General features: G+C 37.9%; 2 protein-coding genes across 4 annotated transcripts; one reads left to right on the top strand and one right to left on the bottom strand.

Annotated features, from left to right (window-relative positions):
* Positions 1-1,005: 1,005 nt before the first annotated feature.
* On the bottom strand, positions 1,006-14,150 carry LOC104100624 (protein REBELOTE). Of its 3 annotated transcripts, none has more exons than XM_009607893.4 (14): positions 14,001-14,150; positions 13,797-13,917; positions 11,403-11,460; positions 10,142-10,250; positions 9,909-9,987; positions 9,707-9,801; positions 8,059-8,127; positions 4,342-4,851; positions 3,439-3,741; positions 2,999-3,322; positions 2,697-2,903; positions 1,691-1,780; positions 1,504-1,601; positions 1,006-1,378 (listed from the first exon to the last, which is right to left on the bottom strand). In XM_009607893.4, the coding sequence occupies exons 2-14, from the start codon at positions 13,903-13,905 to the stop codon at positions 1,228-1,230; spliced, it is 2,202 nt and encodes a 733-aa protein (XP_009606188.1). In that variant the 5' UTR covers positions 13,906-13,917; positions 14,001-14,150; the 3' UTR covers positions 1,006-1,227. The 3 variants fall into 3 exon arrangements, with proteins under 3 accessions (XP_009606188.1, XP_009606191.1, XP_009606192.1); XM_009607896.4 differs by having other exon boundaries at positions 9,936-9,987; XM_009607897.4 differs by lacking the exon at positions 14,001-14,150 and having other exon boundaries at positions 11,391-11,460; positions 13,797-13,865.
* A 6,457-nt stretch (positions 14,151-20,607) lies between these two features.
* On the top strand, positions 20,608-22,800 carry LOC138892774 (uncharacterized). Its single transcript, XM_070176511.1, has 3 exons — positions 20,608-20,932; positions 21,007-21,158; positions 22,207-22,800. The coding sequence occupies exons 1-3, from the start codon at positions 20,608-20,610 to the stop codon at positions 22,798-22,800; spliced, it is 1,071 nt and encodes a 356-aa protein (XP_070032612.1).
* Positions 22,801-24,906: the final 2,106 nt, after the last annotated feature.

Below are 24,906 nucleotides of genomic sequence, written 5' to 3'. Positions count from 1 at the left end.
ACTAAGCTTATGCATATAACCTTGGTATTGCTAATATCATGGTTTGCTATGTACTAGCTATACATAGGATAATACCAAATAGGGTATACGACCAATGCTTGTATAAGCTATACATATATTGAAAAAATGTACCAGACAAGTTATTACTAACACACATAGTTAATGCATACATTATTTTTTCTAATGCACGACGTCTTAAACATATCAGGCTTACCGCAACGCGGTAAACTGAAAGACTTCTAAAGCTTCATGAAAATTTTCACGACGTGAAAATCACATCAGATCCGCCGCTATTCATCCAAACAATTCTACTTTCATGTTTGTAAATCCCAATCATACTAGAAGTGACATTTCAAAATATGTTTTGGGGGGGAAGGGGGTGGGGGTTATTACATTTTTCTAGATTATAATATGTTCGCAGTTTCGCCTTCTAAGTAAAGATAATACTTATTGAGCACAACGTTATGAAAGGATGGTTGAATTCAGTTTGACCAAGGCATGCCATTCATTTGATTTCTTGAAATTACCGAACTTTGCTATTTTAAAGAAAAAGGCTAATGATTTTTTAGGAGTCGGAAGCAAATTAAAGTAGATGGGAAAGAAATATATAGCATTGGAGTGGTAAGTTACAACAAAATGAATACTATCCCATTAAATTTCGTGGTAATTTTCATTGACCTGTCACCCTCAAAACTTCACACAAGAAAAATTCCTCGCTAGAAACAATTGCCAAGCTCTTGGCAACATGATTTTGAGAATCAAGGTAAAATGGTAGTACTAAAATACTAGAACAGTGTCCTGTACTACAAAGTTAATGAATTTATATATATAATGTTTTACGCAAGAAAATTTCTAGATCATATAGTAGTAAAATGATGGATGGAGCATGGATTTAACGTTCGGGTGATTGTGATGAAAACCAAACGTTTTCATCTTTCATCAGACGTACATTTCTTTGAAAACCTCCCTCGTACCAAACACAACCTAATGTAATTGAAACTGGAATGCCATAAACATAATGAATAAACAAATAAAGCAATGAACGATTCAAACAGACTCAACAGCGGCAAGTCATTCCTCTAATTTTTTTTCGAAAAATAAGTAGCAAAATGAGAATATCAATACAATATGAGTTTTCAAGGAGGCGGCGAGGCTCAAAATTTCCAACTGGAAAGGCTAATTAGTAAATTTTCAAAAATTATAGCAAACAAAAATATGGTAACACGATTATGCTTCAAGAGCTCTTCTTTTTACCCTCTTCTTTGTTCCACTAACAGCATCGAGATCCTTGTGGCCTGAACCGTTAATCAAACCTCCATTCGCTGCATTTTCCACAGGCTGCTCTCTTTTACGCTTTGATTTCTCTAATCTTGACAAACTGCAGTAGAATATACAGAACCATTAGCATTATTATCAGCCCTCGCAGTAGACAAACGGCAAAAAACCACCAAGATATTAGACTATTTAAAGAAATTAAACCAAACTTCAGCAGCACAACAGTACCTAATCTTTTCATTCTTATGTGAGACCCTTAGAGCAGCCTTTTCAAGTACACTTCTGTAGTACTGAATAAACGGAGAACTGAGACTGGACTTCTCAAACTGCACGTTGAACAATTATTTAAATTAAATAAATTATACCTCCCCAATCTGAAAGATAACTGTTACTAGTTAGTAGGAAATGGGCACACCTGAAGAAATGCTTCAACAGATTGATGATCATTTGGCGAAAAGGCGACCTCATCTCTTTTCCTTTTCACAAAATCAACATTTTTCTCCACCTACAGAGGCAAAAGAAAGCCTTCAAAACAAGGGAGACATGAAAAGCAACTGACAGTAAGACAAGAAATTGTTATTGAGAAATTTTTCTTTTCTTTTTAGTGTTAGAAATTTTATAGCTTGGATCCTTAGTATTCTCTTATTTATTACTGTATACTATTTGGGCAATAGACCCTCAGCCATTCTTACTAAGAAACTGAAAGAAGCCTTAAAAACAGAAAGGGTGGAATTTGAGGAAGAAAGAGATCTTGAAATAGAACCTGCTAAAAGTGTAGGGGACTAAACATGAACAAAATGAATCAACAAGGTAAATTGACGTGGCAAGTCTTCCTAAGCTATCTTTTCATTCCTAGCCACACAAGGCACAAACACAACTCTGTCCTACAGGTGTCTATTATATGGGCAGTATAACTAAGAAACTGAAAAAAGTCTTAAAACAGAAGAATGGGTGGAATGTGAGGAAGAAAGAGATGTTAAGATAGAAACTGATTCAAAAACGAAGTGGATTAAACAGAAGAAAAAAAAAGGCAGCCATAAGGTAAATTGACTAGGCAAGTCTTTCTAGGCTATCTTGTCCTTCCTAGCCACACAAAGCGCGAGCACAACTTTGTCATTTTAGCTGCTAATTTTAATGCCACAAACCAACTTATTGTTATCCAGCAAGTTTTTGCTTTAGTGCCCAAATTTTACAAGGAATACCAATAAGATCGCAGAACATGAAAAGATAATTTTAACTCTAATATACCAGAACTAACTTATCAGAAAAAGAAGAACTCTATAACTAGCAAATCCTGTTTAAAGCTGCATTCTCCAGCATACTTCTTAATTTTAACAAAAACTGCATCCACGTGCAGGTTTCTGAAAGGAATAGTTATACAAGGTAACTAAACATCACAAAAATCGAAGACGGTTGAGTACCTGCTCTATCAAATGTTTGATCGCACGGTGTAGACTTTCCTTTGTCTTTGTCTCGTAAAACTTTTTCAGACGAATGAGTGGAACAGTCGCTAACTCGGGGAAAGAAATGTGATAGCTCCATTGTAAAAAGTGTGACGACAGTTGTTCAATTGCAGATTTAATACATTCGTCTTGGAACATTTGAGACTTCAAGCAATTTTTTGGCAACTGCAGTATGTTCATTTGCAATTTAAAATGGTGACACAAATACATAAAGATAACTCAGTTGCCAAATTGTCATTTTGATCCTAACATCAACCAACCTTTACAACGGACTGAAAGGAGAGAGCAGGTCCAGGTTTTCCACCCTCTCTGACTATTTTGTATTCCAAAACATCCAACACAAATGAAGCAATAGGGATGAAAACTCCAGTAGAATTGGAGAGATCATTAAGCCATTGAATGCAATTGAGTCTTAAAGGGAAATATCTTGGTCCAGGAAACAGTCCCACCACTCCATTTATAAGTTGAACCATAGTGAAGAAAAGAGGCTGAAGATCATAATCCTGTATGTTGGCTGCTATAAAACCAACCCAGAGATTAATACAATTAGCATACTCCCAACTGCAGATCCTTTTAAGAGCTTCCTGCACCATAAGATGATAAAAATAGTCAAGTAGCTACATTTACCTAACCCTAGCTACTATTGAGGCTACATTTTTCCTACTTAGTTCAATAAAAGCCAGGGCACAATTTTATTTACCTTTTTCTTAGAACGCAAGGCCCAGTGCAATATCTTGGAAAGCTGACGAACAGATGCTGTGGCTTTAGGCAATGATTTTTGGGCATCTAGGGAGCACAAGTCAACCAAGGAATTTCTTAGGAACTGCAAATGTTTGTTATTGACAATCTCTGTTGCTCTGGACTGAGCAAGATAAGCTACAAAAGCTTTTGCTAAGCAATTGTCAAAACAATCAGTTGTAAATAGAGAGGCCACGTCCCGTACAATAGAAAAAGACGCGGATGCCAGCATCCCCCCACCTGTAGCCCACAAATGTACTGTTGTCTGTTCAATGTAAATGCCAAGAACATAGGAATCAGCATATATTCAACTATTTTAAAGGTCTTATTAGCATCACAAGCCAGTGGAGCTTCACAACATTAACAAAACTTCAAATTGCAAATTGCAAATCATAGGATTTTACAATGTGAATATAAGTTCTATCGCATACATTTTTATTAGTAGTAAACTAATTACATATTGAAAAGGATAAACCACAATGGTAATAAAGTGGTGCACATCCATATTTGAGGTTCACGAGAGAGTACCAATTAAGAATATATTTGCTAGGAATCCACAGCATATGCATGCAAATGCAGCTTACGGTTGTTTATCTGATTCACATAAGCATACATCATACATGGAAAAACAGAAGAAACAAAATTTAATAATAAAATAATACAGCAAAACTAGTAGTTCCACTAGTAGTACACTAGAAGCTTATAAGCAGGTGTATGGACTCGAGTAGTACATACATATATGTGTGTGTGAATAGGTAAGTGCTTCTAGAATTTCAATAGTCAATCTGGATAGCATATGCATTAGATATCATCAAACCCCGTGTCAAAGATTGTTCTTACAAATCAAGTGCTAAAGATAACGTACCTTAATGAGTCTCTGCAAAAGATAGGGGAAAGCAGCAAAGAATGGTAAAGAAACCTTGAATCGAGTCAAAGCGAAAGCCAGAACGTCTGAATCAGTAACCTGATCCAGTAGAGATAATGTACTCCTTAAATAAGATTTCATGAGAGGTTTCACATCAACCCATTGTGGGGTATCCTTCAGTTTCAATATCGCTTCTTTCTTATAACTGGAGGATGATAGTCCCAGAAGCCCTCGAAATATATTATCTGCCTCGGAAAGAACGGACATTACTAAGCTGCAGAATGTTTCAGCATTCTGAAACCTAAGGCCAATGGATTCAGCCCCATAGCGGCACGCTGCTCGATAAGCATTTAATACACAAACAAATGCTGCCTTCTTCTGCTCCTCTTTGACCAATCGACACCATGAACTAATGGCAGATATTGTCAAGACTTTTCCCGTGCTTTTGCCTTGGTTGTCTTCAGTCACTGAGTCTCTTCCACGATCACTAGTCTCATCTTCTTCTGAGGACTGTCACGAAGCTAATCAGAATCAAAATATTTTTGAGATCTCAGAGTAGTCAAGCTACAATTATATAAACTAGCTCTGAACGGAAATCAGGGGCTTCCTTTTTCCCAATTCTATATTATTTTCATCATTTTGGTGTCAAATTGATGATGTCCCATTAGTAGAAAGTCAAAAAACATAAGCTGAAAGAGATATAAGGCCTGGCTGTCCAATATATGCGTCCAGCGCATGCCCAACACACATTTTGGGCTTCCTACTATTTAAATTATTTCACCAACAAAGATGGGGTGACTACATGGACATACATGTCCAAAATATTGAGTCCCCAAAGTTATCCAATTCATTTCTTTAGCCACAGAGGGTCAGTGAATTCAGGGGAAAGGAAGAAGAAAATAGCTTCTAATGCTCTCTTTATTCTGCTTGGTCTTATCTGACCCAAGCACATATTATGTAAAGTTGGAACTGCCTAAAATCTTAAAGAGAGCAAACTGAATGGTAGGTTGTATTGCCACTTATTTTTATGTTTAGGATAGTACAATAACAATAATAAAAACAATAATTACTCCTAAATCACAAGCTCGTTAGAGCCAATATTTAAAAAGTTTCAATTCTATCACAATAGAAGTTTTATCTCTAATAAGATTAAAAGACTCCTAACGAATATTGAACCTAATGTGGATTTACCAACATGACTAAACCTTAGCCCTAACTAACTGGCATGACCTATATGGATCATTGTTTCTCATTGTGGCTTCTTATGGGCTAAGTCTGCATGGATTTCAAGAAAGTGCAGGTCTTTTAAGACAAACTTCCAATCATGTGATTTAGGTTTATCTCGTACCCTAAGACCTTCAATCACCATGTTTTTGCACCTATAGTCCAAGTATATCTGGAGATCGACATAATACATCAAGCGACCTTCTCACTTTATCCTCTTTATGTGCTACTTGCACCATTTGCCAAATGGGGTCACTTATAAATTGTCCAAACTTATATGACTGCACATCTATCTTAACAAAAACGACTAAGCTTCAGTCTGAAACAAGTTGTCGGCTATATGAATTGAATCCTCATTAACCAGGTTTCCGATTTAAATCCATCTCATGCCAATATTATACATAAAAAAATAAAAATAAAAAGTACTAGAAGTTATCTGCATTTCCGATTGGCATAAGAATCTCTACAAAGGCTAAAAGACTCCTGGAAAATATAGGAACTAAGTAAACGTATTAACACAACTAAAATATATTCCCAACTAACTGGTATCGCGTATATAAAAAAAAAATCTTTCACTGATTCCAAGAAATTGTAGGCCTTTCAAGACAATTTCCTTCCATGTGATTTTAGGTATATCTCGTCCCTTTTTTAACAACTGCACTCACCATGGCTTTCCACGACGCTAATCTTTTGTGTGTGTCAGGCCCAACATTTACTCCCATATAACATTGCCAATCTTCTTTCCCATTCTATAGAATTTGCCTTTTACTTTGGTAAGTAACCTCCTAGTGCATTATACTATAGTACCACTACTCCATTTCAACCATCCCATTATGATCCTATTTGTAATAATTTCATATTTCTCCATATAAAAAATGAAGCCTAGATACCTCAATTGTTTGCATTTAGGCACCGTAATCCTGTCTAATCTCACATCAACTTCAATCTTCTTGTGCTTACTAAACTTGTAGAGCATATACTTTGTCTTCTACTTATCTTAAGATCCTTATTCTCTAGAGTGTTTCTCCGTAGTTCAAGCTTTTTGCTATAAATCTCACTACTTCCATCATTTAACACAGTGTCTTTTGCAAATAGCATACACCATCAGACCTCTTGTATATGGTTAGTTAGCTCATCCATAATTAGAGTAAACAAGTATAGGCTCGATGGTGATTCCTGATGCAAACCCACTGTTATGAGAAACTCCTTTGCTATCTTTTTGAGACAACATCACAAATGTAAATGTTTCTCAAGACGTTGAGGCCATGTTTAACTTTTTCAACTCCTTACATACTCTGTTATAACTAACAGAAGCTTGTAAATTGTAATTGGCTCAATGCTCCAGCACAACCTTGTTGCTAGTCATCCATATACAAAATATTACCTTGCTTACCAAAAAGAATAACAAGTTAGACTCAACGTACACCATCATATAACATAGGATGAAAGGAGTAATATTTCAAAAACTATTTATAGAGGAAACTGGACAACATACGACAAATTCCTCAAAGAAATCAGATCTCTCTCATAGAGCCCATCTCAAATGAAAACACAAACCGTAAGACTAGCAGGGAAAAAGGGATCTAAGTCTCTAAAAACCTTAAATCTTAAGTTTAGCTTATTGCTAATCACAATAGAGATAATAAAAAAATTATCCAAAGAATACAATCTTTTATTTCCTTAAACAACTCTGTAATTTCTTCCAAGGACAAAATATGTGTAACAAATCTAATGACAAATTCTTTCTAAATTCAGCTCAAGCCCAGTGGGTTTAGTCCTAGTCAAGAGCTATATTCTAATCTATTATCTCCTATAGGAGCCCTTTCAGCCAAAGAAATTGGCTCCCCGAAGACAACAGAGCCTTTTCTAATAGTTTTCTAAACTATACATAATATTTGTAGGCCTAGATCCTCAATATGAAGAGTATACATATTCATCATCCAATTAAGGAAAGTACAAATCGAGCTTTAACCCAATAAGACAAATATTATCTACACACAATAAAAAACAACTATTGTCTATAGTTTATCTTCCCAAGCTACAGGATTAAGTCAGAAACTAATTCTTCTATTCTTCACAAGAAATAATACGGTTAAGCATTCTCTCAACCCAGAAATTAAGCGGCTGATGTAGCTGTTATGGTCAACCTACAGACAAAATGGATGCATTTAAAGCACAGATAACCAAAACTTTAACACATATTCCGTGATTTATTTATTTTTATAAAGAAAGGAGGGATGCACACACGAGGACTTCCCATGGGGTCACCCTTCCAAGTATAACTCTCACCCAAGCACCATCTGCATTTTTTTTGATAAATCATTTGAATAGATCATCAGCTTCTCGCAAAGGAAGAAATGAACAGATTTATTGTGCAGAAATATGAGCTAGACCTTTTTGAGAGCATTACACTATTGGAAGACAAAAATCACTAGCAAACAATAAAACTTGCACACAGAAGCTATCAAGAAAACATCTTTCGAAATTACTTACCACGTCTCCATTTTGCAGTGCTTCAATGTCCTCCTTGTACCTTTCTAAGAACTTAGAGAAACTTGGATCCTGAAAATGTTCACAGAACGACAGCAACTTATATGTGTAAGAGATTTTCGCCCTTTACATCAACAAATAAGTGTTGTAAAACCTCTATCCTCCAACAAATATAAGATATACAGAAGATAACCAGCAATGAGGTAGAATGAACTGATACAACAAATTCAATGCCCTCTCAAGCATATTTCTCAAAAAAATTCAAAAAACTGAAGCTACTTGTTAAAGCTCTAAATTGTTAAAATCTGGATAAGTTTAAGAATTCCTTTTGTGTTGATAAATATGTTTAAGAATTCTGAATTTTCACTATTGGGGTTCTGAACAGAATGATTTTGGTTTTTTATTTTTTTCCAAAGATCCCAGGGGAAAAAAGAAGAAGTCCACAAATACTTGTATATCTAATTGGTTTCTCATTTGCCTGTATAGTAACTCAACTTTTTGGTTGCTTCCTATGATTTAAGTGTTTTAAGTTTAAAAAAGTCATACTACCCACGTCAAACGGTTCAGTTTAGACCTTTATTTTTCTATCAGCATTGGACCTTTATTTTTAAACCATCTTCTTCTAGAATCATCTATGTTACATGGATCCCTCATTTGTCTTAGTGTACCAGGTTGAATGGATGTGATATCACTGTCAGTAATCGATTCTTCAAATACACAAATATTAACAAAACACTGCTTGTAGCCATACTATTCATACACGCTCACTAGTATAAGACACAATACTGTAGCCCATTACATGAATAGGGAACTGTAGAACCCCACAGGACTGAATTTTCAATTAATTGAAGCTCAGTGTGCTATTTACAATCCTTTGATATGCTATTCCAACATAAATTTACATTTAAAAAGTCAATCAAGACTACATATGAACCTATAACAAGATCTTAAGGTTGACATAACATTATGGAATGCATATTTGAAAGAATAAACCAGTTCAAAACAGATGATGCTGGCATTAACAGCTATTTACACATAATCCGAATGAAGTCTAAACTGTCTATATTTGAGGCAAACTTGTTTTAGATGCGTTAACTAGATGAGCTGCCTATCAAAGAAAATATGTGCTAACTAGATGTCAGATTGGCTGTGGTTGCTTTGAATAGCGGCCACCACAATCAAATCCCAAACATATGACGCCCATCAAAGAAAAGATGTTAACTAGATGTCAGATTGGTGAAAGCCCCTGTAGTTTACTTCTGTGTTTCGTCACTTTGAATAGTTACCATCACAGTCAAATTCCACCATGACGGAGAAGAGAAAATGTCTCCTATTCCTCCATCCCGAAGGTGTTGACTACTGTGCTTTTTCATCCATCCAAAAAAAAAATGATGTGTTTCATTAAATGGAAAACTTTCCTTGTTCAACAGCCCAAGCTACATAACTTAATATGGACAAAATCATTTCAATATTGATGTGACATATTTTAAACTAACTACTTTACTCTTTATACATCCCAGAAAATTCTATTAAGCACTGCTCTTAATACAATATCTTAGAACTATCTTCTGTAAATCCGGAAGCTAGTCAAAGGAAGGTTCAGTTTTCGAAATCTTGAAAGACAGTAGATTTGATCAGCAAAGCAACCTACCTTCCTCTTCAGTCTTTCCAGCTTTTTCTTTTGTACAGCAAGATCTTCCTGAATTTTTCTATTCTGTGCCATCAATTCACTGGTACATCTGTCACCTGCACATCCATTATTGAATCAGAGGATTTCTGCTGTTGACAAGAGAAAAACTAGAAATAAATAAATAATGGAAGGGATGTTAGAATAAGGAGCAGAACACCCATACAAATCCCATTTAAGTCAGATGATGCACCTTCTAAAAATTTCCCAGGCTCACTATCTGTTTCGTCTTCACAGCTTATATCCTGAAATATGATCAAAAAAGTTTTGATAAAGCAAAAGTTGACATTTAAGTAAAGATACAACAACAACAACAACAACAACAACAAAAAACCCAGTGTAATCCCTCAGGTGCAGAACATTGAAGTAAAGATAAATCTGATAATTGAAAATTGAGACCTCTGAAAGGTATCCATCACTGTCTGAAGAATCTGCAACCACATCACTCTCATTTTCCATGAACGGTGCATCAAGAGGCGAGTCATCAAAAGCTTCAACTTCAGTGTTTCTGAGAAATCTTATGACTAGTCAATAAATAATGATTTATGGCGAGTCGTCAATGCTTGCATGATTTACCTTACAAGATAGAGACACCAAGAACACAGATTACAGAAAAGGAGTAACATAAGGGACAAACAGGCCTTGTTGATGATATCAAGGGGTCAAAATGCTGAAAAATTCAAGTACTGAAGGAAGGCAAAGCCACAAGTTAAAACATAAGTTGGAGAAATTTAGCCTTTCTAATTCCATATTATTAGAGATAGTTTGATGTAAGATATGTTGCCTAACGTGTTTCCCAAAACAACATCTTTTCCTTGCAAGTCTTGGATAATTGTTTCTCCCTAGAAAGAGAGGAACAGGGAAAAGAGAGAGAGCACCAATAACAAAGAAGTGCCAGAACATTTTTTGAATCGAAATGTTGATAGGGAAAGCAATTAAGGAAAGAGAAAGTGAAGAGTTCTTCCAGAGAGAAACACTGAGCATAGTTTCACGCTTGATGATCCTTTTATTACAAATGACATTTAGCTTCTTGAGGAAATGAATTGAGTAACTAACTCAGAGAAAGGGGCAACCTCAGCATAGTTTCTTCAGAATATTACACATCGTCCATGAGAAAAAGAACTTTTAAGTTGAGCAAATTGTCAATATCTAAGTGGATTTACTAGTTGTTGACTATTACTTAGCTTAGCCACAGTAGTGAAATGATCGGTCTATATAAACATGACGTACTCAATTGCAAAGAGAGAGGTCTAGCGAAATCACTCTCTGTAAGACAGTAAGAGTTTTCTCTTTTATGACATTAGGCTATATCACCTACAGATTTTAATATCTAAAGTCAATGTGAGTAACTAGAAAGATAGATTTACAGCATCCAGTGTAACTTTATTTGTGGCCTACGACCTTCCCCAAGCTGCAGATTTTCCCCATATCTCAGCTCTTTTTACTATATGCCATTGCAGAAAACAATCCCCTCTCTGTTTCACCCTAGATTGGAAAACCAAGTCCAACATTTATTACAAATAGCATCAATTTTCAATTTGGAGTAAATGAAGCCACAAGTTGAAGATGAAATACAGGTAGAAGGTCAAAATATCCAGCCTTAAAAGCAACGGCTTGTATCCAACCGTAAAATATGAAGCAAATTCACCTTTTTATTTACCTTCCATTAGAGTCGTGTATTAACTTTGCTTTGTCCTCAACGTTACTCTGCCCATTTTCTACAATAAGTAACGAACTCAATGTCATGAAGATATTCACATGAATGTCCAATATCAATAAAAGTAACAATAAAATAGTGGCAAGATGTCCAGGGATGTCAGAACAAAGAGGCAAACTTGAGGTGTTTGGAGCCAAGCTTTTGACATAAGTACATAAAAGCAATTAAGTTACAGGCACTGGTAAAAGAAACTGCCACTCTTGCCATTTGTCTAATCTTTTCTGTTTCTTCTCGCGAACGCATGAGTTCACTAAAAAAAGACCTAGAGATTCCAAGCCGGATAATGCACCTGTACACTCACTACTCAGTATAAGCAAGATATAACTTTCAAGGAGTACTTGCGTGAACATGTAAAATTTCTCTACGTGGAATATCAGCTGTTTTAGCTCTTCTTTAAGAAACTCTTCCAATTAAGTAAGAGCAATCCAGAAAAATAAGATGTGTTGCAGCAGACTATGAGAGTAAACCTTGATAGCAGAGGTAGTGATAAGTTTAACATACTACAAAGAAACATAAATCTAAGGGATCGTTGACTATGAAAAAGCAATCAAAAATTAAAACAAGATAAGTTAACCCAAAGAAAGATATGCTGAATTAGAAACACTTTGTAAGTTCAGCTGAGGATGAAACACCCTTGAGATCAACAATCTTTGCCTTCATATATAGAGATCATAATATATAACGCGAGTGATGACACAAGGAAGGCCATTTTAGCAGTAGTAAAATGTTCCACCTTCCTGGGATAGAAGAGTTAGCGATAAAGTTTAAGTGTTTAACATTAAAAAAAAAACATAAATCTACGGGATTGTTAACCATCAAGAATTTGATCCACTTGATTGAAAATTAAGTATATCTATTGTGACAATTAAGTATATCTATTGTTTTAGGTATTAGCTTTACAAAAAGAAATCCTTATCAGGAAAGAATTTGCATTAAACCACTATTTTATATTGCATAAGTGGGTACTTCAGTACCTGGTTCCATTATCCCCCAAACTTAACCTCAGAGCACCACTTAGAATTTATTATGTCTCTGGAAAGATTCCTTTTCTTTTCCCAAGTACCGCAAGTTTGATAAGTAAAGCATACAATCCAAGGACAGGAGAACCAAATTTCTTTTAAGCTGTCAAACTTTACAGCGGAACCCCCGCGAGTGTACCCACATGCACTTAACTATACGTGTCTCAAAATCAAATCCAAAAACAGAATAGCAAATGTGTTCTGTCCAAGGGCTGTCATATCTGAACATGTTGCTTTGCTACTCAAAATCACTATTTTTCCACTCCTCTGCTACAGACAAATTAATCATCTGTGCAGACAATTATGCTCAAATTTCCTGATGAAGTCAACAGCTTTATCAGTCTATTTCCTGGTATCATACTATTTCTTGGTAATTACCGCTCGACAGTTCGTTTAATTCAATCTATTCAAAGTATATTCCTTCGAAATACACAACTAATGGACATAGTGCCTAATCTATCCATGATCAGTTGTGTCCAAGTGGAAACCATTCTTAATCAAGAATTAGAAAAAGAAAATAATCAAAGGCTCTCAATATTTTAGTGTCAAAACAAGCCCTGAAACACTCAACTAAATTGCTAAATCAAAATATTGCAACTTCATTTGCCCTAATGAAATACTTAAAGCATTTCAACAATGTTTAGCTGTCTTCCAAACACTCATACTCATTTAACGAATTTGGCCTTAAATAGAGCAAGTAACCAACATTTTCTTTGATCAAGTAAATAGAGCAAGTAACCAACACTAATATTCCATGACACTAGCTCATCTTCATTGAAGCTCCAGTTCCAGTTTCGACATCCGATTAAGCTCGCACTTCCTCCGCAACATGCACTAGCAACAGAATTCTAACCCAATAACCAAAAGAAAAGGAACAGCCCCATCATTCTTCTTCTCATTATTTTCCAATTATTCTCATTTCTATCAAATACAAATATCGTGGCCTTCAGTCTTAGTTCAATCAGCAAAAGTATAGGGACTTGTGACTTAGGTCACAAGTGTGGAGCCTTGCGCCATGAGAACTAAGCAGTCCGGGCCCATTATCCCCGAGTCTAGGAGGCTGCAGTGGTCCTACGAGATGGCCATAGACGGATTTCTTGGTCATCAAAGAAAAAAAAATACAAATGTAGTGACAAAATACATAACATACCAAGGGAACCCAATTTACGCCTATAAAACAAAAGGCTGTTAGCCTATTACACATATTGTTTGTAGCCCTGTAACATTTCCTTTCACATAAAAACGTTCATTCTAATAAAATACCAGCAAATATCAATTACTGAATTTGTATTTTTAGAAGAGAGAAAGAGATATGTACTGGAAGAATATCTCTTTTTGAACAAAGCTTTCTTCTTTCGACGATCTCTAAGCACTGACTGAAGATTCTTCTTTGCAAACTTCCTCGCTTTCTTCCCTAACTTCCCCATCTAATTAACTATCTGGAAAAAAAGCATTCGAATAAACACCAGAATTGTTCACACACACACACACACACACACAGAGACAGAGAACAAGAAACTACCTGAATATACAGTTGAAGTTTCGGAGTGGTAGTGTATTTGCTCAGCTTGTCGCCTCTTCCCCTGCTTTCTACTTTGCTGTTTTGTTTTTGATAAATAGGAGGTGAATTCAAGGGTTTAAGGGCGAATGAGATTGGAGGGTTTTAGTCTTTTAGCAAGACTTTGCATGATCCGACCCGTTACGAAATTTTCGGGTCGGTGACTAATAATTTTTTTCTTTTTTCTTTTTCAGTTTGCACTTTCTTGATTTGTTTTTTAGTTGTATTAATTTTTCTCTGGTAGGAGATCAGAAAATAGTTGAGATTTAGTAGGCATTTGGACATAAAAATTGTAATTTAAAAAAAAAATAGTATTTGGAGTCAGATTAAAAAATAATATTTGAAATTTGAAATTATGTTTGGACATGTATTTCACTTGAAAAAATGTTGCAGTATTGTGAGTGGGAAAATAAATTTTGAAAATTATTTGCAAAATTTCATGGACAAACATATTTTTTAAAGAAAAAAATCGGAAAAAAAGAGTTATGGACAAAAGGGTAATACTTCTTTTCTTATCTGTTTTCATTTTTTTCCTTTGGGATTTACTACTTTTATCCTGTATATAGAAAATGTACTTATTGCAATTCAATATGGATGTAAAGAATGTATTATGTGGATTGATTATATTGATGCTCACTTTAAAAGACAAAAGTGGAAAGGAAAATACTCCGCCCAAAATTGCTTTTTCAAAAAATGCCAGAAGTATAATTTTTCAATTTGTATTCCAAAACCAAATGATGTAGTTTGTTAAGTTGATTTGAGTGATAAAAATACTGAATAAGTTTAATTGTTATGATAAAAAGAGAAGACAGAGATATTATTTAGAAAAACTTGTGATTTTGAAATAGTTAACCACCAAATAATTTTATTTGAAGTATTAGGCGGATTTCTAAAAATAAAATATATTAGATGAGTTTGAATTTAGATGTCACGATAATTGCTCTACAAGAGCCCTTAAAAGAAGTTGTCAAGTATGATATTTCTTTTTCAAATGGGAAACAGTAACGTAAGTCCCTAAAATCAAAATCTTCATTTGATTATATTTTGTTCACCGTTTTTTTCTTTAATGACGGTATATTTTGTATTTTTATACTAATTGCCAACTTTTATTAGAAATTTATTTCAAAAGCTTTGTGTGAGTGACTTATGGATAGTCTTTCAATGTGCAAAATCACTCTTAAAAAAATTGAAATATGTGCAAACATAATAAAAAGAAGGACATTAAGACTAAATTGTCCAACCAAAAAAAAATTTATATTTAACGCTATTAGTGATGAGTATTTTTATAATTAACGCTATTAGTTATGAGAATTAGTAATAAGGATGGTCTCATGACTTTTTCCTCTAAGTATTTATAAATAATAAACTTCAGTATTTGAAATACGTGAAGTATTAAAAAGAATATTTGAGAAATATATAAGTAAAAAATAAAGTTTTCTTCAATTTTGGTCCAAGTTTAAATGCATGTCCAAACAATTATCAATTGTCAAGTAAGGCCAAAAGTACTTTTTTAAAGAAGGGGAGGGGGAGGGCAGGGCCATTTTAGAGAATATTGAAGCTGATTGGCCAAATTTTCGCTTAGACAAGGTAGGTGTTTTCATACTTCCATAATTTTTTTAAAACTCTCTCTTCTTCTTCAACGCCCCTAACCTCTAAGTTTTCGCAGTTATTTTTTTTAAGCCGATCAAAGACAGAAGGGCTTTTGTTAGAAGCCGCAAATTTATCTTCTACGATGTTGTAGTTATTTCTTATCCTTCTTATGAAAATGCACACCGATGGAGGTTGTTTGTACCTTCAACCTTCACATGATTGCTTCATAACAACTTTCCTTGGGAGCCTCCCTAACTATGATGGCTTGCTGGGATTGTATCCAACCTTTGCAAATAGCTTGTGTGCATTTGGATCAAAACCTTTATTAGTACGCTTCGTAACATATTTTATGGTATATTATGGGCTACGAACTGTGCGAGTAACTTTGTGGACAATTTTATCACCTCAAACTGTTTGATACGAAGGAATAACTTTTTTAGCATATTACTTTGGAGATTCGATGATTGATCATCCTCTTTCTTTATCTTTGGGACAGAGTGGAGCGTCGAAGATACTTTCCTGCTTGAAGACAAGGCATCCCTATTTACTGCTTTATTTGGATTGGCGTGCCCTTGATATTCCACAATTATGATATTGACTTTTCTGGCTGCTACCTCTATCCTTCTTCTACGAGCTAGGCACATTTGGCCTTCGTGAGTTGTCAACTTTTACTTCCTTTACAACATAACTCTTCAAATAAAATTATGCATCACCAAATTGTGCCTCAGATTCAATCAATGACTTATTGTTAGCAATATCTTCTTTTGGACTTCCTCCGCGTGATACTTCAGACATTGGTGGTAGATAGATGAAACCATGTTATTCTCATGTATTCAAGATCAATCAAGCAGAATGTTATATGAAGTCTTTGGATCAATCACATGAAGACATGCTTGAAGCAATGTCTCTGATGGCAATGTCCACTTTTATGGCACCTTTAGTCCTTTGCTTCCCTTGGTTGAATCTTGAATTATGTAACGACCTGGTCGGTCATTTTAAGTATTATAGTCTCGTTCCCTCATTTATTGCTTATTTTGTGTTTGTTTATTGTTATATGACTTGCCGGGGTGGTTGGTTTGGTTCCGGAGATGTTTCGAAATGAATTGGGACACTTAATCCCAAGGTTGGAAGCCTAAGTTTGAAGAGTTGTCCGAATATTGACTTATGTATAAATAACTCTGGAATAGAGTTTTGATGGATCCAATAGTTCCGTATGATAATTTTGGATTTAGGAGTGTGTCCGGATAATGATTTGGAGATCCATAGGTGATTTTGGCTTGAATTGGCGAAAGTTAAAAAAGTTAAGGTTTGGAGAGTTGAGAAGTTTTACCGAGAGTTAACTTTGTTGTTACCGGGCTCGAATTTTGGTTCCATGAGTTAAAATAGGTCTGATGTGTCATTTATGATTTGTGTGCAAAATTTGAGGTCAATCGGAGTTGGTTTGATAGGTTTCGGCATCGATTGTAGAAGTTGGAAATCCATTAGTTTAATTAGGCTTGAATTGGAGTGCGATTCGTATTTTTGATGTTGTTTGATGTGATTTGAGGCCTCAACTAAGTCCGTATGATGTTTTAAGATGTGTTGGTATGTTTGGATGGTACCCCGGGGGCCTCATGTGAGATTCAGATTGATTACGAATTGAGTTTGGCCTTGTTGAGTTGCAGATTTTTTTGGTGTCTGGTTTCCTTGTATGCCTTCGCGAGAGAGGTCTCGCATTCACGAAGAGTATCTGGGAGGCAGGTGAAGATAGTTCTTCGCATTCGCGAAGAAGGCCTCGCGTTCGCGAAGGTCTAGGGAAATTGTGCATCGCGATCGCGAGGGGGCGCTCGCGTTCGCGTAGAAGGATGAGGACGACTTAGGCATCGGGCCTTAAGTCTAATGCGAAGAAGGCCTAGCATTCGTGAAGGTCTAGGGAAATTGTGCATCACGATCGTGAGGGGGCGCTCGCGTTCGCATAGAAGGATGAGGCCGGCTTGGGAGCCAGGCCTTAGTCTTCGCGTTCGTGGTCAGGGAGACGCGTTCGCATAAGCAGAGCTCTCTGAAGCATTGCGTTTGCGAGGGAGCCTTCACGTTCGCGTAAGAGGATTTTTGGGCGACACGTTAGCGTTGAGTTTTTTTCTTCGCGAATGCAAGGCTCTTTCCGCGTTCGCGAAGAAGGGCATCAGGGCAGCAATTATTATATCTCAAAATCGTGGATTTGAACCCATTTTTCATATTTTGAGCTAGAGACCTCGGATTTGGGTGATTCCTGAAGGAATTTTCAAGGAGTTGATTAAGATAAGTGATTCTAACTCAGATTTAGTTGTTATATATGAATTTATCATTATTTTTACTATTTAATTAGTGTTTTGGGTTGGAAAATTTGGGAAAAAATTGTGAAACTTCATAGACTATAATTTGAGGATTTGAACATCGAGTTGAGATCGGAATTGAGTAATTTTGGTATTGTTGGACTCGTTATTGAATGGGTGTTTAGATTTTATAAATTTTGTTGAGTTGCGAGACGTGGGCCCTGGTTGACTTTTTGACTTTGGTTAAAGAACTTAGCTTTATTGTATGGAATCGATTCATATAGCTTGTATTGATTGTATTAAGTTCTTTGTGGCTAGATTCGAGTCGTTCAGAGGTCGATTCGCGAGGCAAGGGCTTGTTGGAGTAGGAATTTGCGCGGTTTGAGGTAAGTAACACTTCTAAACTTGGTTTTGAGGGTATAAATCTCTAGAATATGTGTTATGTGGTTGGTATTGAGGTGACGGACATGCTAGGTGACGGGCGTGTGGGCATCCACCGTGGTAATTATGACCCAGTTATTTCCGTGGTACTGTGTAGTTATCAAATCTTGTAGCTATTCATGTAATTCCTACGTGTTAGATTAATTGAGCTGCAATCCATGTTAGAAATCATGATCATGCTATATGCTTATTCTGTTGGGACCCACTGAGGTCATTTCTGTTGTTGAATTATTTTCTTAAATTGCAATTATGTGCTCAGTCACATCCATCACTTGCATATCATATCTCAATCTCTGTTGTCATTTATTGTTACATCACGTATCATTGTTTGGGCTGATTGGCATGAGAATTGTGAGCTCGAGGGACTCGAGAAATTGATGACTGAGTTGGGGCCTGAGAGTCGTATTGTGAGTGAGGCTGTGGATCGGGGTGCACGCCGCAACTGGCCATCTTGGCTTTATGTATATTATTATTATGGATCGGGATTCACGTCGAAGCATGCTTTATAGGTTTTATCTATTATTCTGGGATCGGGTTGCACGTCGTAGCTGGCTATATTGGCTTTATATTAGCGCTTGGGCAGGATTCGCCCCTCCGAAGTCTGACATACCAGCAACGAGCGCATGTACCGTATAGTACTAAGTGATTAAGTATGACGAATGAGAGTTGAGACAGACAAATTGAGCACTCTGAGAGTGTGTGTACATGAGTTTAACATTGTGATGCATTACATGTGACATGCACATTTGACATGTAGATATAGAGATATAACATTCCTCATATCAGTCTTATTTGGCATATTTTATCAGTGTTGAGTTTAAATGTTAAACTTGAAAGTATGTCTACATTTTTGTACTGTGTAAAAACTGATCATGAGATTTATGTGAGTTAATACTGTCATTTTTTTGTCATATATGTATTGTTATTATCTGAATTTGGACTGTACCTTTCTGAGCTCGTCACTGCTTCCCAGGGTTAGTCCTGTTACTTATTGAGTATATTTGGTCGGTTGTACTCATACTACACTTTGCACTTTGTGTGCAGATCTAGGTATTTTTGGGCACGATAGTTGCTAGACTTGGAGCATTTCCTGCTTGGAGACTTTTGAGGTAGCTGCTTTGGTGTTCGCAGACCTCGACTCTTCTTCTTTTCAGTTTATTTAGCACTGTTCTATCTTTCCAGACAGTTGTATTAGAAGTTTTGGTTATGTTGATATTTAGTAGCTCATGTATTCGGTGACACCTGGATTTTGGGAGATTTTGTATTTGAGTCGCAGTTAGTCCTTTTAGTTATTTATGAGATTTTCACTAATAAACTCAATATATCATGCTATTAAATTAAAATGAGTAGTTATTTTGTGATTGCCGGCTTGCCCAATATTGTAAAAGGTTCCATCACGACATGTTGAACTTTGGGCCGTGACAAGTTGGTATCAGAGCCTAGGTTACATAGGTGTCACGAGTCATAAGCAGGTTCAGTAGAGTCTTGCGGATCGGTACTGATACGTCTATAGTTATCTTCGAGGGGCTACTGAACCATTAGGAAAACTTCACTTTCTTTTATTTTTGTCGTGCAGATTTGTTGATTCTGAAAACTAAACTTCTGTTATTTTATCTCTTATAGATGCTGAGGACACGTGCTACCGGATCGGGTGGACGGCCACTAGTACCACCAGCTAGGAGCCGCGAGAGGCTGGGATTAGGGTAAAAGCTGAGATGCAACTCGTACAACAACTAGAGCAGCACCTGTGGAGCCACCAATTGCTCCAGCTCAGGAGCAGATACCATATGTGGTTGAGCTGGTGGGACCAGATCAGGTACCAGTTGTGCCCATTGTGATTCCAGGCCGTCAGGAGGATCTGGCCCAGATATTGACTGTATGCGCTAGCCTTGCTCATGCAGTTTCAGTTCTGATCGCACCAGCCACTTCTCAGGCCGGGGGAGGTGCTCAAACTCCCATAGCCCGTACTCTAATCTTCGGCTATATATGTAGATCTGACCGGTAGGAAATGTGCTGATTTCGTGAGCCTATCGACTATCACCAATATAGAATCGAATTTATGATGAGAACGAGGTAAACCCATGACGAAGTCCATATTTATCGCCTCCCATTTCCACGTCGGGATCTCTATAGTCTGCATTAGCCCTCCGGGCTTATGGTGCTCTACCTTCACCTGCTGGCACCTAGGACTTTGGGCGACAAACTTAGCAATGTTCTTCTTCATATCGTTCCACCAGTACACATCCTTAATGCCACCTATGAGTGATGAGGAGCAGAAGAGGCTAGAGTGGTTTAGGAGGCTCAGGCCTCCAGCGTTTAGTGGGTTTAAGTCAGAGGATGCTCTAGACTTCTTAAACAGGTGCCAGCGGATCCTTCACACGGCAGGTATTTTGGAGACTACTTTTCAACTATTGCAGGCATCCTTCAGATGGTGGGAAGCCTATGAGTTGAGCAGGCCAGCCGACGCTACACCACTTATGTGGCATGAGTTCTTGGTTTTCTTCTTAGAGAAGTTTGTTCCACAGACCCACAAGGAGGAGTTGTGTAGGCAGTTTGAGCAGCTACGCCAGGAGCGTATGTCTGTGACCCAGTATTAGATGAGATTTTCAGAGTTGGTTTGTCACGCGACCTGGTTGGTTCCCACACAGGGGAGAGGATTAGGAGGTTCATTGATAGCCTCAACTATGGACTGCGCTTCGTCATGACTCAGGAGATTGCATCGGGTGCTAGGTTCGACGAGGTAGTTGATATTGCTAGATGGCTAGAGCAGATCCGTAATCAGGAGCGTGAGGAGAGGAAGGCAATTTTTTAATGCAAAAACCACAGCCGCAAGCTCTAAGTCATGAGTTGGATAGTTCTTTTCATGATTCTTAAGTTGCCTTGAAGCATATGCTATGACCTTACCATATTGCATTAATACACACCGAAGACCGATCCTTGAAGCATCGTAATACACCACAAACCCCTCGGTACCCTCTGGTAGGGTCAATACCGGCGCCGAATCAACCTTGATTTCAATTCCTTGAAGTTCCTTTCACAAGCATCGGACCACTGGAACTTAACCGCCTTCTGCGTTAATTTAGTCAATGGAGAGGCAAGAGTGGAGAACCCCTCCACGAACCTCCTATAATAACCGGCCAAACCCAAGAAACTGCGAATCTCTGTTGGAGTAGTAGGTCTAGGCCAATCCTTCACCGCTGCAATCTTTTGAGGATCGACCTTAATTCCTTCTCTGGAGACAACATGACCTAGGAATATAACAGATTCAAGCCAAAATTCACATTTCGAGAACTTTGCATATAATTGGTGTTGATGAAGAGTCTGCAGAACTGCCCTGAGGTGGTCAGCGTGATCCTCTCGACTTCGTGAATATACAAGGATGTCGTCAATGAATACTATCACAAAGGAGTCAAGAAACGGCTTGAAGACCCGATTCATAAGATCCATGAAAGTTACCGGGGTATTTGTTAGCCCGAAAGGCATTACCAAAAATTCAAAGTGCCCATACCGGGTTCTAAAAGCTATTTTTTGAATATCCTACTCCCTTACTTTTAATTGATGGTACCCGGATCACAAATCAATTTTGGAGAAGAACTTAACACCTTGTAATTGATCAAATAAATCATCTATCCTTAACAATGGGTATTTATTTTTGATTGTGACTTTCTTGAGTTGTTAGTAGTCAATACACATTCGCAGCGATCCATATTTCTTTCTGACAAAGAGAACCGGTGCGCCCCAAGGAGACACACTCGGTCGGATGAAACCTTTCTCTAGCAAATCACTTAGTTATTCATTTAGCTCTTTTAATTCTATTGGCGCCATTCTATAATATGGAATGGATATAGGCTACGTGGCTGGCATCACATCAATCCCAAAATCACAAGAGGCCTCGTGGTTCGGGTGGTTTCAGTGGTGTTTCTTTTGGAGGGCAGTCCCACCACAACAAGGGTCGTCCTTATAGGCCCGATCAGATGGCTCGTCCGATTCATCGTGGTGTATTAGCTAGCCATGGTTCATACAGTGCTCATCCGGGTCAGTCATCTCTCATTGCCCTCCCAGCTCAGATTTCATCTCGTGCTCCATTAGTGCATGGTTCATCTGTACCAGGTCCTTCTAGTAGCTATTCTGGTTCTCGAGGTCCGATTCGGTCTCTACCACCATTGACAGATCGGAGTTGCTACGAGTGCGGGGAGTTTGGACATGTGAGGAGGTATTGTCCCCGTCTCTTGGGAGGTCCAGTTCATCAGAGGGGTACGTCAGGTAATGACTTCCGCACCAGTTACTTCACTAGCCGCTCAACCAGCTTGGGTGGGGCTCAAGAAGCTAGAGGTCGCCCTAGAGGGGGAGGCCGATCAAGTGGCGGTCAGGCTCGATGCTATGCTTTTCCTGCCAGGCTAGAGGCCTTTGCTTCAGACGAAGTGATCACAGGTATTGTCTGAGTATGCCACAGGGATGCTTCCATACTATTTGACCCCGGTTCCAATTATTCGTATGTATCATCATATTTTGCTCGTTATTTGGATATGTCCAGTGAGTCCTTAGTTTTGCATGTTCATGTATCTACGCTGGTGGGCGATTCTACTATTATTGTGAACCGTGTGTATCGATCGTGTGTGGTGACTATTGGGGGATTTGAGACTAGAGTTGATCTCTTATTGCTTAATATGGTTGATTTTGACGTGATTCTGGGCATGAATTGGTTGTTCCCATGTCATGCTATTCTGGATTGTCACGCTAAGATCGTGACGTTGGCGATGCTGGGGTTACCTAGGATCGAGTGGAGGGGCTCTTTGGACTATGTTCCCAATAGGGTGGTTTCATATCCGAAGGCCCAACCGATGGCTGGGAAGGGATATTTATTAAATTTGGCTTTTGTGAGGGATGTTGGTGCTGATACTCCTACTATTGATTCTATTCCAGTAGTGCGAGACTTTCCGGATGTATTTCCTGTAGACCTGTCAGGCATACCACCCGACAGGGACATTGATTTTGGTATTGACTTGGTATCGGGCACTCATTCCATTTCTATCCCTTCGTATCGTATGGCTCCAACAAAGTTGAAAGAATTGAAAGAGCAGCTTCAGGAGCTTCTTGATAAGGGGTTCATTAGGCCTAGTGTGTTGCCTTGGGGTGTACCGGTTCTGTTTGTGAAGAAGAAGGATGGTACTATGAAGATGTGCATTGACTATAGATAGTTGAACCAAGTTACAATTAAGAACAAGTATCCTTTGTCGCGCATTGATGACTTATTTGACCAGCTTGAGGGAGCTAGAGTGTTCTCTAAGATTGATTTTAGGTCGGGGTATCACCACTTGAAGATTCGAGACTCAGATATTCTGAAGACGATATTTAGGACCCGCTATAGTCATTATGACTTCCTTCTGATATCTTTTGGGCTGACCAATGCCCCAGCAACATTCATGCATCTGATGAACAGTGTATTCCAACCATATCTTGATTCGTTTTTCATAGTATTTATTGATGATATTCTGGTGTACTCACGTAGCCAGGAAGAGCATGCACATCATATGAGGATTGCACTACAGACATTGAGGGAGGAGAAGCTTTATGCTAAGTTCTCCAAGTGTGCGTTTTGGCTCGGTTCGGTGGCGTTATTGGGGCACGTGGTGTCCAGTGAGCGGATTAAGGTGCATCCTAATAAGATTGAGGCGGTTCATAGTTGGCCCAGACAGTCTTTAGCTACTAAGATTCAGAGTTTTTTTGGCTTGACCAGATATTATCGTCGCTTAGTAGAGGGTTTCTCATCCATTACAGCACCTTTGACCAGGTTGACACAGAAGGGTGCCCTATTCAGGTAGTCTAATGAGTGTGAGGAGAGCTTTAAAAATCTCAAGACTGTCTTAACCACAGCTCCAGTTCTAGTTTTACCTTCAACATCGGGTTCTTATACAATATATTGTGATGCTTCTCGGATTGGTATTGGGTGTCTTGATGTAGGAGGGTAGAGTGATTGCTTATTCTTCATGCTAGTTGAAGCCTCATGAGAAGAACTACCCCGTTCATGATTTGGAGTTGGCAGTCATCGTTCATGCATTAAAGATTTAGAGGCACTATCTCTACGGCGTATATTGTGAGGTATTTACGAACTATCAAAGTCTGCAACACTTGTTCAAGCAAAAGGATCTAAATTTGAGGCAGCGGAGATGGTTAGAGTTGTTAAAAAACTATGATATTACCATTTTGTATCATCTCGGGAAGGCCAATGTGGTGGCCGATGCCTTGAGTAGAAAGGCGGTGAGTATGGGTAGCATTACACACATTCCTATTGGTGAGAGACCGCTTGCATCAGATGTTCAGGCCTTGGCCAATCAGTTCGTGAGGTTGGATGTTTCGGAGCCTAGTCGGGTTCTAGCTTGCGTGATTTCTCGGTCTTCTTTATATGATCGCATCAAGGAGCATCAATATGACGACCCCTATTTGCTTGTCCTTAAGGACACGGTTCAGCACGGCAATGCCAAGGAGGTTTCTATTGGGGATGATGGGGTGTTGCGGATGCATGGTCAGATTTGTGTACCCAATGTAGA

The sequence above is a fragment of the Nicotiana tomentosiformis genome, chromosome 5 (assembly GCF_000390325.3).
Source record: "Nicotiana tomentosiformis chromosome 5, ASM39032v3, whole genome shotgun sequence".
NCBI lineage: Eukaryota > Viridiplantae > Streptophyta > Magnoliopsida > Solanales > Solanaceae > Nicotiana > Nicotiana tomentosiformis.
Note: the sequence above shows the minus strand (reverse complement) of the source record. Positions and strands in the feature narration are given on the sequence as shown.

Excerpts from the sequence above, each read along its gene's own strand:
- LOC104100624 (XM_009607893.4), bottom strand. The coding sequence starts at position 13,905 with ATGGGGAAGTTAGGGAAGAAAGCGAGGAAGTTTGCAAAGAAGAATCTT. Across the intron at positions 10,251-11,402 it reads ATACACGACTCTAATGGAAG|AAACACTGAAGTTGAAGCTT; the intron begins GTAAATAAAAAG and ends AAGATTTCTCAG. Across the intron at positions 4,852-8,058 it reads CACTGCAAAATGGAGACGTG|TCCTCAGAAGAAGATGAGAC; the intron begins GTAAGTAATTTC and ends GCTTCGTGACAG.
- LOC138892774 (XM_070176511.1), top strand. The coding sequence starts at position 20,608 with ATGCCACCTATGAGTGATGAGGAGCAGAAGAGGCTAGAGTGGTTTAGG. Across the intron at positions 20,933-21,006 it reads TGAGCAGCTACGCCAGGAGC|GGGAGAGGATTAGGAGGTTC; the intron begins GTATGTCTGTGA and ends GTTCCCACACAG. Across the intron at positions 21,159-22,206 it reads AGGAGCGTGAGGAGAGGAAG|GCTACGTGGCTGGCATCACA; the intron begins GCAATTTTTTAA and ends GAATGGATATAG.